At 35.5% G+C, this 19,687-nt stretch overlaps 3 protein-coding genes across 3 annotated transcripts; 1 reads left to right on the forward strand and 2 right to left on the reverse strand.

Moving 5' to 3' along the window:
• Window positions 1–1,455: 1,455 nt before the first annotated feature.
• On the forward strand, window positions 1,456–9,340 carry rac1a (Rac family small GTPase 1a). Its single transcript, XM_051915741.1, has 6 exons — window positions 1,456–1,757; window positions 2,363–2,434; window positions 3,956–4,073; window positions 4,630–4,692; window positions 5,061–5,220; window positions 8,025–9,340. Exons 1-6 carry the CDS (start codon window positions 1,723–1,725, stop codon window positions 8,153–8,155), a joined length of 579 nt encoding a protein of 192 aa, XP_051771701.1. The 5' UTR covers window positions 1,456–1,722; the 3' UTR covers window positions 8,156–9,340.
• A 1,489-nt stretch (window positions 9,341–10,829) lies between these two features.
• Window positions 10,830–16,921, reverse strand: crym (crystallin, mu). Its single transcript, XM_051915740.1, is given in 9 exon segments — window positions 10,830–11,357; window positions 12,296–12,380; window positions 12,522–12,643; window positions 14,403–14,526; window positions 14,528–14,587; window positions 14,670–14,771; window positions 14,855–14,917; window positions 15,994–16,144; window positions 16,225–16,921. Coding segments are annotated over 9 exon segments (939 nt in total). The 5' UTR covers window positions 16,392–16,921; the 3' UTR covers window positions 10,830–11,292.
• A 151-nt stretch (window positions 16,922–17,072) lies between these two features.
• snu13b (SNU13 homolog, small nuclear ribonucleoprotein b (U4/U6.U5)) lies at window positions 17,073–19,478 on the reverse strand. Its single transcript, XM_051915742.1, has 3 exons — window positions 19,256–19,478; window positions 18,920–19,040; window positions 17,073–18,040 (listed from the first exon to the last, which is right to left on the reverse strand). The coding sequence occupies exons 1-3, from the start codon at window positions 19,256–19,258 to the stop codon at window positions 17,778–17,780; spliced, it is 387 nt and encodes a 128-aa protein (XP_051771702.1). The 5' UTR covers window positions 19,259–19,478; the 3' UTR covers window positions 17,073–17,777.
• Between the last annotated feature and the right edge of the window lie 209 nt (window positions 19,479–19,687).

Here is a 19,687-nt window from a genome sequence, read left to right on the forward strand (position 1 = left end):
AAGTAGTGTGTTCACACAGAAAATTCCAAAAAGAAAAAGTGCACTTTAAATACCCGGATGATGCACAAAATTAACAGAAAAATCGAAGTGTGGAATGTTGGACACTTCATGCACTCAACTGTCGCAGCTTTAATTACTTAGCGGAGGGGGAGGGGGTATCGGACTCCGTTGTTAAATGACAAAACCTTATAAAAGTCACGCACTACATGGATGAGTACATAGTGCATAAGTACATAGTGTACAAGTTTATAGTGTCATTTGGGACGCAACTACTGTCTTTCTGCTATGTGGTACACTTCACTGCCACCTGATCAACAAAAAAAAGAATTATGATTAATGTGTGCAGCATTTGTATTATTTTTAACCAATCTTAAGTTTATAAAGTCAACTGCTCTAAACGGACTGAGACTTTCTAATATGTTCTACATTTATATAAAAAAAAATAATAAAAAAAACTCCCTTCATCCTCCACTAAATTTATTCCCAATATATTCACAAAAAGTGTCATTTATTAATCTGTTATGCAACCTTATAAAGTCTACTATATGATATGTGAATTTAAGGCCTCTAAATTATCAGCATGATCAACCTTTCTGAAAACCTGTTGTATACAATCTACTGCATGCCTTCTGTCATCTGATCGATAGTTTATAGGGGTTTTTTTAGCAAGTAAAGGGCCTTTTAGTATAGTTGTAAAGAAGTAAATCTTCAGGTTATGGCTTTTTGCTGTGAAAACGTTTCTGATTTTTATAACTTAACGATATAAAAGTTGTTTGTTTCAAGATGAATGTTTACTGGACTGAAGCAACTGATTTACTTGATCACCAATCAAAACATTTTTTAGAAAAAAATTAAATTGGTTAAAATTGTTTCAAATATGATGCATCATGCTTTTGAGGAACATTTATTTCAATCATCATTGTATTACATTGCATTAAATGTTTTGACCCCTGCAATTAAAACTACAAAACTTTGATTAAAAAAAACCTAAGCATTTAAATAAGACATTAGGAATATAGAGTGACAGATGATGTTTATATGCATTTTATGTAAATCTGCTATACTGTTATAAAATCTCACAGTAATGATTTACATTACAGGATATTTCAAGAATTTCACCTCTGAATAAAACTGCTCTTTGCCTCCTCGAGTGTGAACTCCATGTTCTCCTTGATCATACTATGAGCCATAAAAAAAATAAAAATAAAAAAAAAGCAGCTTTTAACATTTTGTCTAAATGTTCAGTAACCTTTAATTTCAAAACAATTATTTCATATGGCAGGCTTTACAGAGTTAAAAAGTCTAAAACTAAAATACAATTTTTCTAATTCAAGGCATGAAACTTGATGATAAATAATATTTGAAATGCACGCTAGATGCATGCGCGACGTAGATCCGCTCCAGTCCATCAGGAGGCAGCAGAGAGCGTGTTTATTGTTCGGGACGGGACGGGATATGTGTGTGTAGACCGGGATCTGAGATTTTAGGGTGGTGGCTGTTTGTTTAACTGGAGCAGCAGCAGTAAATGCGCTGGAATGCGGTCGGTTAGCTAACTTTACTCCGTCGAGTTTGAGCGAAATTTCACATTATCATTCAACTTTTATCAAATCCGCTCTTGTTTTGTGCGTGTTGAATTTTGAGGGCGGGTTATCCCGGTCAGAGCAGCTTTTATTGATTCATTCACAGATAAAGCTAGCGGGATAGCGTGCTAAGTGAACACAGATGCAGGCCATAAAGTGTGTGGTCGTCGGGGACGGGTGAGTTTACCCTTATTTTCAGTATTATATTTGTTGTGGAATAAAGTTTTACACTTCTCAGTCGTTTCTTGGTTTGCGCTCTTATCTTTTGAGTTTAGCTAATTTAAGTGCCCTTGATTTGGGAACTTTTGTGTCTTAGCTCACACAGATATATTAAAAGCGCTTATATAGCTCATTAAATTTGTTTTCCACTTTGTTTTGTGGCAGCGAAAATTACTTCTGAATGACTGTAGCCTTAAGCTTTTAAATGTCCGTGTATTTGTAGACTGGAGTCGAACTGTTTTGTCAGTGTTTTTAATTGCTGCTAAACTGCCCTTCCCTGAGTTTCCTTTAAATGTTACGTCATGGACAGTAAACTTGAGCAAATGTGTAGGAGTGCTGCAGTAATTAATGAAGTCAACCAAACCCACTTTTATTATTCATAGGAGTAACAATGTCATGTTTGTTTAAAATAATTATATGACCTGTTTAATTTTAATCTGGAAATGAATCATTGTTTAGAAGAAAAACGATTATAGGAGATGACATCAGTTTATGTTGCATAAGGATGTATGGGTGATATTTGAGATGTTTTCGTTTTTTTTTTCTTCCTCTTTCTTCCTCAGGGCTGTGGGAAAAACATGCCTTCTGATCAGCTACACCACAAATGCTTTTCCTGGGGAGTACATTCCCACAGTGTAAGCCGACCTCATTCTTACCCCGAGTTTTTTAAAGGGACAGTTCAGCCAAAAATGAAAATTGTCATCATGTTTATATATATATATATATATATATATATATATATATATATATATATATGTGTATGTATGTATATATATGTGTATGTATGTATATATATGTGTATGTATGTATATATATGTGTATATGTATATGGGTCAATGACATGACGGGTCATTTTTTTGTCCAAAGGCCTTAATAATAATAAAAAACAAAGATATGACATCCAAAGTATGTAAGGTAGTACAACTAGATCTCTTTTATTGAATCCAAAATGTTTTAATCATATTTTGCTACATATAAAGGTATTTTAAAGATTTTGAAGTTTCAAAAGGTCATTTGGTTTAACCGTCCAAAGGCCAATACAGCCATTTCATTTGTGATTAAAATATCTTAAAATGTAATAAATGTATATATTTTTATATTGGCATGATTTTATAACATCATATATCAACATAGCGCAAAATGGTATTAAAATTATGTGTAGAAGTCGTTGCTTTATGAGAAAGAATGTCTGGAAAAATTAATTTCATTAATGTCATTCGGAGTAACCAATATAAAGGGACCATTTTGGATCAAGTTATGCTGTCAATATCATGTGACAGGGTGTGACATCATTCAGATACCTGCAAAGGACCAAATGGTCATGAAGCAAAGTAACTAACTCTTTTAACTATTGATAAATTCATGTTTTCACTTGCTCATAAGCCTGTCCCGAAACATCAGGTCATTCGGTACAACCGCTATAAAACATGGAAAATGTAACATTTTAAAAACTTTAATATAAAATGTTTGATTGTCCTTTTGCTAGCAAGCTAACTAGCTAGCTAGCTAGATATCAGCCTGTTTGCATTGTTTGAAAATATCGTTCAGTATAACCAAAAGTGTCATTTGGTAAAACAGAAATTTTGGTTAAACTGAATGACTTTTTTGGTGACAAATTTTGTCCATCTTATAAAAAATGAGGACAAGCAGTGTTAATTGATTATAAAAACCACAATCTCATTAACACTTAATAAAACTTCAAAATTAATTATATCTCCGGTTTTTTTTTACTCTTAAAAACCTTATTCGTCATTGCCACACACACATATATATATATATATATATATATATATATATATATATATATATATATAATAGAGAGATATATAGATAGACAGACCGAGTTGTTATTTTTGGGTGAACTGTCCTTTTAAAGTCAACATCAGAATTGCCAACATCCACTTTCTAAATCCATATTCCTGGTCTTATGCACAGATGAAACTGGAACAATGTTATTCTAAGTAAAAAAAAAAAAAAAGCGCTTGTCTTTAAACTTTCATCCAAATGTAATATCTAGCTCTGCCCCTAAAACTGTTCTTTTAGAATCGCTTACTTTTTAACCCATCCCATTCATCTACCTGGTAGTCACTTCCCAATGAATAAAATAAATGTTTCCCCATTGAATAATCTGTTTTATGCTATTAACTTTCATTTAGGTTTGATAATTATTCTGCCAATGTGATGGTCGATGGAAAGCCGGTGAACCTGGGACTGTGGGATACAGCAGGGCAGGAGGATTACGACAGGCTTCGGCCGCTTTCCTACCCTCAGACGGTATAGAGCTAAAACACATGTATCACTATATTTTTTTCATAAATAATTAGATGTTTATTTGAGGTTTTATCAGTGGACCCATTATTTTGTTACAGCAAAAAGCCATATGGATAACATTTTTGAGAGAGTTATGACTCTTTAAGTCATGAGACCAAACTACTTTGACATACTGCTTAGGAAGCGTAATAAACACTAAGACTTAGTACGGTAAAATGTTTAAAAATAGCCCAGGTCTTGATTCCTGGTAGGCTAAAGTGATTTCTTATGTTGCTCAGAGCATTAATGGCAGCTCTGTGTTGTCGTTGTCTCTCCTACTAAGGCTGTGAGAGTAAATGGCTCAATTGTTTGCTGTTATCGTTTAGGCACAAACCTCACTGTGTTTTTGTTGCTCTGTTTCACTTGGGAAACAAGTGGAGTCAATTTACAGTTCATTAATGCCAAAGTCTAGTCAATGCTGTGTTTTACAGATAGTCAAATAATTGTAAAAGAAAAGAGTTGAACATTAGATGGCATGAAAGGAGGGTTTTGTCTGATTTGTGTTTTTCATTTCTTATAGGATGTGTTCTTGATCTGTTTCTCTCTTGTGAGTCCAGCCTCGTTTGAGAACGTCCGTGCAAAGGTAAGCAAGCCCTCAGATATTTTGTTGAAGTCAATGTAGACAACTTTCGAAATGATCACAATGAATGGAAAAGAGGAAGAAGCTCTAAGAATAGTCTGTCTGGGTTGAGAGATTGAGCAAATGTGGTTTGAAAGCCTCAAAATAGCATGTTCATGCTGTAATGAAGCAGACAGAAATTCCTTTTAATTTACTGTGTCTGCAAAATGTCCAGTGATGTCCATTTCCAAGGATCAAGTGACATTTGCTGTTGTTGGTAGGAGGAGGTTGTGTTTATCCACGGGTAAAACATAGGTTAGGTTTGGAAATGGCACAACAACATGCTATTAGTAATTGGAAGTTCAACATGTCTGTTTTGATTTCTTCAACAGTGGTATCCAGAGGTCAGACATCATTGCCCCAACACTCCCATAATTCTTGTTGGGACTAAGCTTGATCTGAGAGACGACAAGGACACTATTGAAAAGTTGAAAGAGAAGAAGCTCACTCCAATCACCTACCCTCAAGGCCTCGCTATGGCCAAAGAAATAGGTCAGCACTTCAATATTAACACACTGGCCTTTAAATGCATTTTTGAATTGCCTTTACACATGTGTATGTTGGGCCTTTCATTTCGATGGACAGATATCGATTTTTAAAGGGATAGTTCACCCAAAAATGAAAATTTGATGTTTATCTGCTTACCCCCAGGGCATCCAAGATGTAGGTGACTTTGTTTCTTCAGTAGAACACAAATGATGATTTTTAACTCCAAACGTTGCGGTCTGTCAGTCGTATAATGCATGGTAATGGGAACTCCATGTATAAGAGTAAAAAAAAAAACATGCACAGACAAATCCAAATTAAACCCTGCGGCTCGTGACGACACATTGATGTCCTAAGACAGGAAACAATCGGTTTGTGCGAGAAGCCGAACAGTATTTCTATCATTTTTTACCTCAAATACACCACTATGTCCAACTGCCTTGAGCATCCGGTGTGTGAGGTCTGAATGCACTCTGATGCTGGAAGTGATCGCTCGCACTCATTGACATATACACGCGAGAGATCACTTTTGTCATCAGAGCACGTTTTCAGACTTCACCAACCGGATGCTCAAGGTAGTTGGACATAGTGGTGTATTAGAGGTAAAAAGTGATATAAATATTGTTCGGCTTCTCACACAAACCAATCGTTTCGTGTCTTAGGACATCAATGTGTCGAGCTGCGGGGTTTAATTTGAATTTGTCTGTGCATGTTTTTTTTTGACTCTTATAGATGGAGTTCTGACAGACCGCAACGGTTGGAGTTAAAAATCATCATTTGTGTTCTACTGAAGAAACAAAGTCACCTACATCTTGGATGCCCTGGGGGTAAGCAGATAAACATCAAATTTTCATTTTTGGGTGAACTATCCCTTTAACTTCCAAAATTGTTATTTTCATTCTTTGCTGTTTTCACTTGATGCGTGAACAAACATTATTTGTACCGCGTCTACCATCCAGCAATCTCAATAAGCTTTGTGCTTTATTTTGATATGAAACATTCTCAGCTTTCAGATTCTGTCAATTTTATTGCGAAATTCAAAATATAAATACTGCTCTTTAATGCTGTGTAATATAGGTAGTCTTTTTCTCTTTACTACTAGTTACAGCACGAAATAAACATTTAATGAATGTCAGTAGGTATATTGCTCAGTGTTTCAACAGCGGAAAGACGTCAGTAAAGCAGCTTGTAAACAACATCACGTAACCCTCAGGAATTTACCTCAGGAAAGCCATTCAGTGTCCATAGCTTGCTAGTTAGCTAGAAAAAAATATTAAATGTATGCACTATATAATATATATAATATATAATATAATTTAATTTTTCCTGGCGTCTGCGCGCACAATTAGTGGGCGGGCAATATGCTAATGTTCCGTTGTGACATCACAATGAAACGGCTTGAGATTCGTTTTACAAACAACTTGTTTAATTGACTCTTTGAGTTGACTCTTACTTTTGAGACACAATAACTTTATATACAGTGCACTTTCAGATTTAAAACTTTGCAGGAGGTTTTCATTTACTTAGAGCTGTGTTACACACTACATGAAAGGTAATTTTCAAAAATCCATAATAGGGCACTTTAAACAGTGTAAACACTGTTTATAAAGAGATCAAGTGAAAAAATTGTAATATGAAGGACAAAGAAACATACACATAACAGAGCAAGTGGCAGGTCTATTAGTTTGCACATCTATTTTGACATGCATGTACAGTATTAGATGTTTTGGCCTGTCTGTTGCTATGGTTATATCACTATCAATCATTGCCGTTTCGAATTCAATTGTGCATTTAAATACAGTTGTAAATCCAGAAACTTTGCAGTGTACTGAGCAGCATTCAAATTGTGTATTATTCAAATTGTATATGAGTTATAAACAGAAAGCGAGCAAAGAGGGCTACCTTTATAATCACTAAAAAAGGTGTCAATCACTTAGGCACCTGCTCGCTGAGATCTACACTCCTGCAAACTCACAATGAATCTCTCATAAAAGCGCCTGTTTGGCAGTATTTTGGATTTAAACCCAGTGCTAATAGGGAACCTGCAAAGGGCAATTGCCTCCCCCGAATTGGTGCTAATGAATGAATGCCTGTGCGCATTTTACTTTCGCTTTCAAATTAGCGATTTAATAGCAAGGTGCAAAAGAAGCAAAAACTTGAATGTAGAGGAAAAACTGTTGTCACACGTCGATTAACCAGTGGGGAAAAAAATGTTCACCATCACATCCCTAATACACACTTGAAGCATTTGAAAGCAGCCGCCTATCAGCGGGCACAGAATATACCCAGTATTCTGTACTACAGGTACTGCAGAAATGCTGGCATTGTCACATTTCTTTTTTATTTCAGTACGGACTTGGTACCGAAGTAACGGTACTTTTGACAACCCTAGTCCGCATGACGTAATTTTCATCATCCGAAGGTCCACGGATGTCCGCGCACAGAGACAGAAGAGTCCACTAGGTGGCAATATGCACAGTTGTGATGTACTCTGCAGTAGTCGAAGAAGAGTGTTTAAAGAGCAATACAAAGCAGCATATCCTTCTTCATTGTTTTTGTTTTGGTTCTTGTTCTAAACTTTGCATGCAATTGCAGGATCCGCTACTTTTCTTCTGTCCTTTTGAACGAATGTCCTGTAAATGACAGGTAGAGTATTAAAAAGCAATTTTGACTGCGCATGTTGAACTCGTCCATCCGCACTCATCTGCGGTTGAGTATACTTTGAAAGCTGTCCAGACATGACTGTGCGGGAGCCGGAGCCTTAGCTGTCTGGATCCACTTTACATACTTTTTTTTTTTTTTGGTCACAGGAGCTGTGAAGTACCTGGAGTGCTCAGCCTTAACGCAGCGCGGCCTTAAGACGGTGTTCGATGAAGCCATCCGCGCGGTCCTGTGCCCGCCACCGGTGAAGAAAAGAAAGAGGAAGTGTAAAATCCTCTGAAATGACTGCACACACAGCAACAGCTGCAATCTGAGCTCACCTGAGAGGAGAACAAAGGAGGCAGGGATGATGGGAAATGTGTGTTGGGGAAAAAGAAGAAACAGTCTGCACAGTGTATGCATACAGATATTCTCTCTCTTGCATTGTAATTAGAATTACGCCACTAACTAGCTGTTAAGACGCCAGAGTATGTGCTTCTGAGGAATGGGAGCGACATTTATAGTTGTTTCCCCTCATACACTAAGAAATTCCTGCTGCCTTCTAATGATGTTCTTTATTTTCCCCTCAATTTTGATGTTAAGAAACTAAATACTCCTTTCAGTTTCTGTTTCTCCATCTTTGTGAGCCGATATATTTTGTTTACAATCTGCATTTTTGTAGAAAACGAATTATTGCCAAAAGTTAAACCTACATGTCATGGATTTCAATTTGCTCACACTAACAATCTCTTTTTATTATTCCTTAATGGTGGGGGGTGTTAATCATGTGTACTTGTAAGAGACAGAGATTGCAGTAATATTGAAGGAACTATTTTACTAGAGGACAGCTGAAGAAAACACTTTATTGGTTCCTGTGTTATGGTTCCCATGTTGGAGAGTTTATTTTGTTTAACGGTATAGGAAACAAACCTAGTTAAAATGCATATAATAGCTTTGTTTTTTCAGCATATAGCATATTTTCACTACTGTATCTGAATATTCAGAAGGGCAGACCTCTTGTTTAATCTCTCTGTATTTTAGTCAGTCTGTTGGAGGAGTCTGGCAGTGTTTTATGCATTTTACAGTCCCAGTATTGTATTTAGACTACAGATCTACCAGTGCCTAGTATCAGAACAGGATTTTGTTGGAAAGCTGAGCATGTCAGAAATTTCTATACTGTAGACACTATGGCATGGGGTTCATGTCCTCTAAAGATTCCCATGAACACTGTGCTAAATGTAGTGGATTCTTAAGAACAGTAATATAACTGATTTGTTGTTAGGCTACAGACATCAAGTATTAAACTTCTAATTGGTCTTGTTTAAAAAAAGGAAACGGTTGTAATTTGCCACATGAAATGGTTCATTTTGTCATTTTGAAAATAATGCAACAATGGCAGTTTGAAATGCTTATTCATGCTTTTACTGTCTCCACTAAAACTACAATGTATTAACCTTTATGTCTGAAATAGAAATCTAAAAACTTATGTGTTTGTCCTTTGTTTTCCATTTATGCTGAAATCATTCGTTTATACACATAACTCTGAATCGTAACCAGTAATTTGTCTAGGTCGTGCGTAGTTAGGATACAGGGTTGGCTATACCATTATATGATAAATGCTATTAGTGTGCCCTCGTATTTCTATTATTAGTAGCAGTAGTACAGACTAACGCTGCATCTGAATATGTCTTCCATAGTAGGTGAAAAACAGTATGTGAGCCAAGTAGTGTGCCCGAATTCAATAGTATTCATTAAACAGTAGGCGAAAAGTACGTGGATAGCCTACTACTTCCAGCGAGATTCTGAAATGCGAATTCGATGGACACTTTACTGTTCCGTGGGGCTAAGGGAGAGGATTCATGAATGGAGGTGAAGCGACGCAACTCAAGTGGTTCTCGCTGCAGAGCCAAATGACCTCCAGCTCTACCTCTCTGGAGCTCAAGGGTGGAGATTAACCTGTTTAATGGGTAGAGAGATAGAGTTAGGGTGTTGTTGGACATGACAATTATAACATGGCGGATGTAGTACGTTCAAATTTCATTCATAACATTTGTTTCAAACCAAATGAACCTACTGTACTGTAAGTCATTTTTATGTAAAGACTGAGAGCTGTTTGTTCACATAATCATTGATTGCGGTAAAGACCACGTGACCACCATGGCAGACAAGACTTCTTTGGTTTTGTTACACAATATCGACTAAGAACTCCCCAAAAATGTTCCCACTCACATGAGGGAAAAATATTAAAGGTGTAGTGTGTACGTAAGTGTGTAAATTTTAGCGGCATCTAGCGGTGAGGCTGCGAATTGCAACCAACGGCTCAGCACCGTGCTCACTTAGTACTTTTAGAGAGGCTACGGCGGCCGATACAAAGACAAAAATGTCGTTGTCTGAGACATTGGATAGCCAGGCAAGCATCGAGGTTTCTTCTTACTTCTAACAAAGAACGGTCTCTGCTTCTAATAAACCAGACGACTACTACTACTTCTTCCTGCGTATTCAACGTAGTGACGATGCAAGCTTCCTCTAAAAACACCAACGAACATAGAGACGAAACGCGCTCTGTAGAGCAGTTTGTCCGCTTATGGTTACTGTAGAAACATGCCGGCGCAAAATGGCAACTTGACCCGCGGTGTACGTAGATAGAAATGGCTCATTCTAAGGCAATAAATACATAACGGTTCATTGTAAGGTCTTTATACACCACTCAAAACATAGTTATGTATATTATATTGCATTTCTGTCAATAGATCCTCCTAAATTTTACACATTACACCTTTAAACCAAACAAATTTAGATGGAGAAGAGATTAACAAAAAGAGACCTAATCGATTGGTTACTGCATTTAAATATCATTAATTAAAATTGCTCACTGATCCTGTGAAAGAGCGTTTTCATCTGGATATTGATTACAAATGCTCTTTTTGTAATTGTGAAATAGAGTCTATTATGTATTTATTTTTTGAATGTGCCTGTTCTTTTTTTTTAATGAACTGCAACCTAGTCTTAAATTTATCATCTGTTTTACTTCATTCAAATGAATATGACTTTTCCAAAAGAAAAATATTATCGATTTATTTTTATCAGGATCATTTTATATTCATCAAACTAAATGGAGTAACTCAAAATCGAATTTTGCTCATTTTCAAACAGCCTTTAAAGTTTATTTAGAATCTGTAAAGTTTTCAAAAAAAATTGAAAAGCCCAAAGAACTAAATTAAATTAAAATGTTTGTGATGCTCTTTAATTTTCATTCATTTTTTTGTTTCTTTTTATTTAAATTAATATTGTGTTGCAATTTATACTTACAAAATGTGAAAATGTGTGAAATGTGTCAAGAACTTGCTGTTGAATTCTGTAGTTTTGAAAGTAAAAAAGAAAAAAAAGGCAGACAAGACAATTGTGCAATCGGTGGAGGAAACCGTGCTGGTTGGTTCTTCAATGTTCGCTGTTCCACTTCTCCAGCACAAGTTTGGCCGAGACAGCATCTTGTATCCCCATGCCTGCATTTAAAAATGCAAAATGTTCAGCTAGTCATCACAAATAGCTTCCTCCAGTTTCATGCCAGGGGCCTCATTTATGAAGATGCGCGTAGAATGATCCTAAACGTAAATGTACAACCATTTCCGCACAAAAATGTTCCTAAATGCATATCACCTTATAAATCATCTTAAACTCAAGCACATGTGTATCGATGTTGTATGTGTGAGTCTCTCTCTCTCTCTCTCTCTCTCTCTCTCTCTCTCTATATATATATACAGTAGTCAACATTTGAAGTGGATCAAAAAAGTTCATCAAAGTTGTCCTAAGAACTAAGTTGTCCTAAGAAGAAGGTTTTAGGACAACTTTGATGAAAGGTTTTGATCCACTTCAAATGTTGACTACTATATATAGGCTATATGGCTATATATATATATATATATATATATATATCACAAAGCAGTTGCTAATTGACTACAACTAATAATAATGCATATTGTGATTGTCTATTTATCTTTACATTTATTTATTTTAATTACTGGTATAGATGAGCACAAAAGGTTTGTATGCATGCTCTTCAGTTGGCGTACGCATACCATTTTCACATCAATTTTGGCCTTTAAAAATCCTGTAATTTGTTTCTCAATTTTGACGTAGAATGAAATTCACTGAATTTAGAATCAAATCCTATCGCATGAGTGTTTTATAACTGACATGATTGAGGCCCAAATTTCTGGCTAAAGATCAGCAGGGGTTGCTTGAGCTTGCATAATAAAAGTTATAAATAGAAATATTTCCTTTTTTGTCTCTTGAGAGGACTGAAATGCAAACATCAACCTTTTTAAAGCACATTCAGCCTATGAATTTCAGTGATGAGAATGCTTTTTTTTTTTTTTTTTTAATCTTCAGTACATCTTGAACTTGTTTTTTTGATCACAGCTGTGGAAAAACAACAAGTTACCCAGTGACTTGAATACCGTAGTCTTCTCACGCTGAGCAGGAAAAGATCCATTTATAACTTCTCCGAGCTCTGCGAAAACTTGAGCCTGAGGAAATAATGAGCATTTAAATATTCAGGAATTTGGACATATCACATGTATTGTAAGGTAATAAGGTAACTCAAATAAATGTTGGTGAAATCAGTTGTATTTTATTGATCAGATGGTGTTAAAGGAAGTGATGCATACTCCAGACAGAATGATGTCTCCTGACTCTGCTGTAGCCCCCTCTCTGCTGTCCACATACACCACAGCGCCTCTCATCAAGACGTCATCCAATTCCCTCCAGTCTGGCCGACAAGCACCAACCGCTGTCACAAAACAGCACCACAATATATAAAAACACAATGTAGTAACAACTATGATGTGAAACATCAGTTTACTTGCTATTGTATTACTGCACAGCACCCAGAGAGGCAAGTATTAAGGCAGCGAAATTAATCTGGTTATGTAATTTTTTATTTTTGAAAAAAAAAAAAATTGGCTTTAATACTTGTTAAAGTCGCCATGAAACATAATTAGCAATTGATATTTATTTCCATATTGTGACATACATATGAGTTTAATGGATTGGATTAGAAGTCCTGCGTATGTCACCAGAGAGAAGTCTCATTTCACCAGAAGATCCAGTTATGACATTTTGATTAAAAATTACGAGGTCAATTGTGTTTAGAAATTAAACATATATTGATGAAAAATAAGATCTATAACATGCATTTAGAAAATATGGTGAATTTTTATTTCATGCCGACTTTAAAGGGTTACTTCACTGCTGGCAAAATGAGCTTTCAATAAAACTTGGCTGCCTATACATAAGAAAGACATTTTTTGAAATCTGTTCTAGTTGACTTGAGAAAAAAGAGAAATAAGGCTGCTGTCTTCCCGTTTGTTAAACAAGTAGGAAAACTTCAACACCCATAATACACTGGGCATGTTGCCGTCCAAGGTCACTTCCACCTGTCTGCTACGCTTACCAGAGTCAAATACTGTCTTGCTATAGTAGGAAATACTTCTTAGCAAACTTTGTCATAATGGTGTCCACTTGTATTGTTCCCAGTTGCAAGAATTAAAAGATTAAACATTAAGCACTGCTTTACTTTTGTGTTGTTGTTTGTTTATATAATTACTAAAGTTAAGTTCACGGGGAGGAAGGAGGAACACACTGTCAAAGAGCCCTCGCCACTGTGGGAAATCTGCGGTATCATCGAATAGGGCTGAGCAGAGTCCGCCATGGACGCTCTAGGCGGTGGGCTGGAGTGACTGGGGCTGGGGCTATAGATATAGAAAGACAGTTCACTCCTATTACTTATGAATGGGAGAAACTGCAATGCGCAATATGGCGGAAAGCATGCCACCTTCTAAGCAAAAGAGCCATTGCGTCACGGAAGCTGCCCTTAGAAGCTCCGGTTCCCATAAAAACCTAAGACTCGCGCTTGGGACTGCGCATGCGCACTGGCGCGTCTAGCCTGAAAAATAAGCTTTTTTTACACTATCTGAGCATAAGAAACCACATTTATGGGACAGTTCATGTCAGATTTTGTTGCTGTTTTGTAATATGTAATTTAATTGTGAGTTCGGCAAGCAGTTTTTGAGAAGTCAGGATTCCCCCATTCAAGTACATAAGACTTGGTCTTGGATGCCCAAATTAGCGGCCCGGAGGCATTGCAAATATGACCGCTGAGTGAACAGACTTTCCTTGAAAGGGACTTTGGTAGAGCACAGTCTCGAAGATACCTCCCGGCCTGCTAAGGGTGATGGGGTATGTGACGAGAAGCAGGAACTGGACTGGGTAAGGACCTTGAGCTGGGACTCAAACTGGGGTTGTCCAAAGTGCAACCACACAGTATGTCAGAGCACTTGCCCACATGGTTATGGCTCCAATACACTGCTACACTTTTGACAATGGACCTTTTTTTACCTGCTAAATTTCTCATAAATATGGCTAATGTGACTACATCTTAACAGTATCCTTTAGTTGTGATTATATTCACAATATAACATGGCCTCTTGTAGCATATTGCTTAGATAACTCACAAAATATCTCTATTGGAAATCTGTGGGGCAACTGACCTGCTACGTGGGCACCTGGTTTGACCCACTCGCCAAAGAGTATGGGTTCACTAGCACCTGTGGCAGTGACTATAACATCAGCACCCATCACGGCCTCCTTCACCGAAGAACAAACTCTAACAGGGGCCTTGGAGATCATTAACAAACCGATGAGCCATTTCTCTCCTTCTACTCCACACACGGACCTGAAGTAAACACAATACTGGATGACACACAAAAAATAGTTTTCAATAACCTGGACATATTTCCCATGTTTAGACTAGTTACCTCTTTGAACTTGAAGACCTTTGTAAAGACATCATAATGGCTTCTAGCCTGTTGCCCTGAACCAAGGATGCACAATACCTCTGAAAGAGCTGGCATGAGCAGCTGGAGAGAGAAAATATATTCAGAATAAGTGACTTTATATATTACACCATAACAAATTTGGGGTCTGTTTCAGAGGAACCTACTTTAGCTGATATGGCTGACACTGCTGCGGTTCGTTTGGCTGTGATGGCCTCCCCATCCATGATCTGACATTAGAGATACAGTTACAGAACTAAAGCATTTCCAGAGCTGAATTATGCTGTTCTAACATTTAGCTTCCATTAATATGCTCTGAATTCATACAGTCATTTGTAAGATGGTAGTGTGGTCATCATTCATAGTAAAATGACTAATCACTAACGGATGGATGGGAGGCTAAATTAAAATAAAAATGCAATTCAGACATACAATGATTTTAATATACCTGTTCTATGATGAACATGGTTTACCCTTTATACTGAAATAAATCAATTAACCTTACCAAGTACAAAAAAAAAAAATCTGCTTCACTTTTTATTAATATTTGAAAAAACGTTTGATTATATATATATATATATATTAAAAAAAAACATATTTAAAAATAATTGTATCTAATGGGGTAAGGAAAATGTTATTAATTTTTATTTTAATGGTCCAATATTCTGTTATTGAAGGTTACACCACATAACATTCATCAATAAGTCATTAATAAAAATGCAATTCATACATTCAGTAATTTTAATATAACATATTTTAACTTCTATATTAAAATAAACCAATTAAATAATAAAAAAAATGCTATTAATATTAATTTTTGGAAAACTTTTGTACACCAAACCAGTCATTAAAAATTAAACATGTCATTACAATAATATATTATGTATAAACATGTCATAACAATAAAATATATATATATATATTAACCAACATATGAGTAAAAACATATGAGTAAAAATTATTAATTTTTAATAACATATTTAATATATAACTTTAATGGTTCCAACATTCTGTTATTGATGGTTACGCCACATAACACTAACATTTTTACATTTAATTATCATTAAATGTAAACTTTTCTTAAAAATGGTGTAAATGTTTTTTAAACCCATACGAAACAATGTATGAATGTAACGTGCACATGTTTTATTAAACCACATTTTTAAAAGATTTTTTTCATTTTCTTTATTGTAGACTCTTATGTGATTGACCCAGATGGCAATTTAGTAAATCTCAGACATACACAGATGTGCATAAGAGATAAAGTTAATCTGTTTGCCAAATAAATCAGGTTTGTGTGGCTCACCGCTGTGACATGCCCGTGCTCGGGATGAAACAGTAACACTGTTGCTTGAGTTGATGGTAAACTGGAGCCCTCTGGACGTTGGTAGAAAGTCACCATCTTAGTGCATAAAATACCCTCAGCGGCCATATATGCAGGCATCACGCCTAAAAACCTGACAAACGCATCAAGAGTTTACTTCTATAGATTTATGTCAGTAAATAGCGATATTCTGAAACATGGATTCATTCATACCCTCTGTGTTGCTGTATAGGGACCACAGATCTCACAGGCTGAATTATTTCTGAACTGTCCCGTTTAGAAAACTTTCCCATGACAGACTCCAGTCTGGGAATCAGATCATCGTAACTGAGCAAACGTTCCACCTCATGTTTGTTTAATAAAACGGGAGACTCTGCCATAGCTGTTTCACACGTCTTGTCTTGCTATCAAAAACTTCTCGGTTTGTTTTGGACTTTAGTTCCTCAGTCACGTGGCTCGTTCGAGTCCAACTCGCGTTTTTCATCTTGTATCAAAATAATAAAATCTCTTCATACAAAACCACACACAAAAAAAATATGAATTGCGACATTAAACGTTTATGTTAACTAGTATGCAAAAATCCACATACTATAACAAATATGCATACCTCAACAGAACACGTGACGTCACAACTTTTTTGTGAACAGCAGCTCACTTTGTCATTTTCGGACCCTACAGTCCAAAGTTATGTAACGAAAATATAAAAACAATATAAATGTCGTACAAACATAGTTTCTTAACTGTAAGCCACATTGCTTAATGTACATCCAAATAAAACGGAGTCTTGGTATTTTTTCATATAAACCCAATGAAATACAACGTACAAGTAAAAATTACAAAACCCTCTGACAATTAACCTAAAACGTTGTTCGAAGAAAATGCATTTACTTAGTGGAAGTAAGATTAAATGCTTCATAGTTTTGTTTACTTTCATTTTGGGTAACTTTTGAAAGTTATCTAGAATAAAGTATAAAACTGAACTATAGTTTAATTATCACTATATGGCTGGCTTAAAATGAACCCAAAATCAGACAAATAATTACTAGAGGAAACAATAATAATCAAAAGGTGGACATTTATTAATAAGCAATTTAATGTTTAGAATTTAATCATTATGAAATGTATTAATAAATGTTCATTTATTAAACATTAATAAATGTTCATCTCCAATCTATTTTGGGTTCATTTTAAGTGAGCAATATAGTAATTTTTAAACAATAGTTGAGTTTAATAAAACTACCCAGCAGGTTGGGCAAACATTTAATTTTTTTTTTTTTTTTTAGAGTGCAGTGAATTCCAATGTTTAATATACAATTAGAATGCATTATTTGCCTATATTTGTGTAAATCTGACAATATTTATTGTACTTTTATATTCCCTATACTATGGAGAAAAAAAAATATATATACACACACACAGGTAACATTTTTCAGTTTGCATTACGTAACACCAGAAAAGCAGAACACTGTATTCTATTTTAAAAACACCAGTGTTTTTTTTTTTTAACATGTTAGATGCGTTTGATAAACGTTCATACTGTACAAACAACCAAACAAATGTCATTTCATTTTAACCGAGCTTTATTTCGGCTGTCAGAAACTGAGGATCATACTCAACATTGTGATATTAGAATACAAAAAAAAAAAAAAAAAAAAAAAAAAAAAAAGAAAGAAATCCTTAAGGATTGTACAAAGAGATCATTGTTTTAAAAAAAAAATAAAAATAAAAAAAAAAAACCTGAAAACAAAATTGTAAAAGGTATGGGCTCAAACTAGGAGTCTTTCAATAGCCATCTGCACAGACTGAATCTGAGGTTTCAGCTGCGATCCCTCTTTGATGGTGACTGATGTGGCAATGACAGGTCTTGACACTCCACATGCACGTCCAAGAGCTTGTTTAGAGCGCACAAACACATACGGCACGTTCTTATCCTCACACAGCAGCGGCAGGTGCAGAATGATCTCTAGAGGTTCAGCGTCAGCCGCCATGACAATGAACTCCGAAATTCCACGGTTAAGAGTTTTAGTGGCTGTGGAAGACAACAAAAATCAGAGCAGGCAAAAGTAACATTCCCAATATGTAGATAATTAGCTGATCTTATATTACTTAACATTAATTTATTCATTTTGCTGATTAAAGCTTTAGTGTGTAATTTCTTTTTTTTTTTTTGATTATCAGTTATTTTTGTCTCCCATTCTAACTTAACACCACAGAGCTTTAAAGTGCATGTTTTAGGAAGCAAGTATAATTAAAAGACGAGGCAAATGCAACAAATGTTTACAAACCAATTGAAAATGTTTTCATGAAAGTGGAATCTATTAACTATAATCTAATACATTAAATATAAAGAACCTAAAACGAATGTTCTTTTGTTAATGTATAACACAAAACGTTTGTTTTGTGTTATTTGGTAGGGATTGGCAAATTAGGTCAATTTAAAGCAGTTAAATTTTCCCCTTTTTGTATTTTACACGCTTAAGTATTAAAATGTATTAATCTACATTATAAAACTGACCCGAGATCAGTTAAAACAATTAGACACTCGTCTTACACCAACGCCATCCAGCGGCGAATAATCTGAATTTTTAATTTCTCTCTTTTTCAATTAATTTTTTTTTTTTTATTATTGAATAACATGCATATAAACAAATCAAATTTGGAAATGTTCTGGAAATATTCAAGGTTCAAAACGGTACGAGGTAATGAAGAATAATTTTCTGAAATCGCGCGGCTTGGCGAGTTTCATACAAGCTTCGGAACTACTGATTCGAGAAAAAAAATCGCTTTGAAGCTTCATGAAGAGTTTCGACAGCGTCCATCACTAGTAGACTATAATGCAAGATTATTTTATCATGGATGTTGTTAATGTTCCTAATGGAGAAACATTCATCATGTTGAGGTACTTTACCTTCATTGGCCCCTTTTCTCAACTGTTTGTAGTTGGACGCCTGCTGCACCAGGTCCAGAATAGTTTTGGAGAGCGTGGCGTCTGCCAGAGGGTAGGCTTTCGGATTCACTTCAGCTTCAGTCTGTGTAAAAAGGGACAAACACAAGAGCAAAGAGTTATTAGCAAGACACCCGACTACATTAAGTTAACACAGCGACACTTAACAATGTTTGTATTTAGATCTCCACCTAAAAAAACATAACGCAAAATAAGATTCAGTGTATGAACACACTTTTAAACAGTGAATTTAGTGACCCAACATGAGAAATATTAAGAAGCCCCACACGTGATACTCACCATCGTGTTTGTTGTGTTATAGCCGGTGTTTAACTTAAATACACACGGGTCCTCTCGGCAATAGCTTCACGGAGGACAGTATTATTTAACTAAACAGAAAAGTCTAGAATTTAGCAAATAAACAAAAATAAATCGCATTAATGACTAACGCAGCTTTGAGATCTTCACTACTACCGCGACTCGCAACACGTGTTTGTGATAGACACACTGCGCATGCGCACAATTAAAACTACTTCCTGTAGTTATTATTATTATTTTTTTTTACATTTCATATTAAAGTCATGGCGTATATGATATTAAACATCAAAATAATATTTAAAAAATGATTATATTAAAATATTTTAAAAGCACTAAGATTTTTCAGATCTATTTTCAGATATGTACTGCGTGCGCTATGCAAACGGAAGTAGTCACTACTCCGAGTCGCCCTGT

This window comes from Ctenopharyngodon idella, chromosome 12, assembly GCF_019924925.1.
Source record: "Ctenopharyngodon idella isolate HZGC_01 chromosome 12, HZGC01, whole genome shotgun sequence".
Lineage (NCBI taxonomy): Eukaryota > Metazoa > Chordata > Actinopteri > Cypriniformes > Xenocyprididae > Ctenopharyngodon > Ctenopharyngodon idella.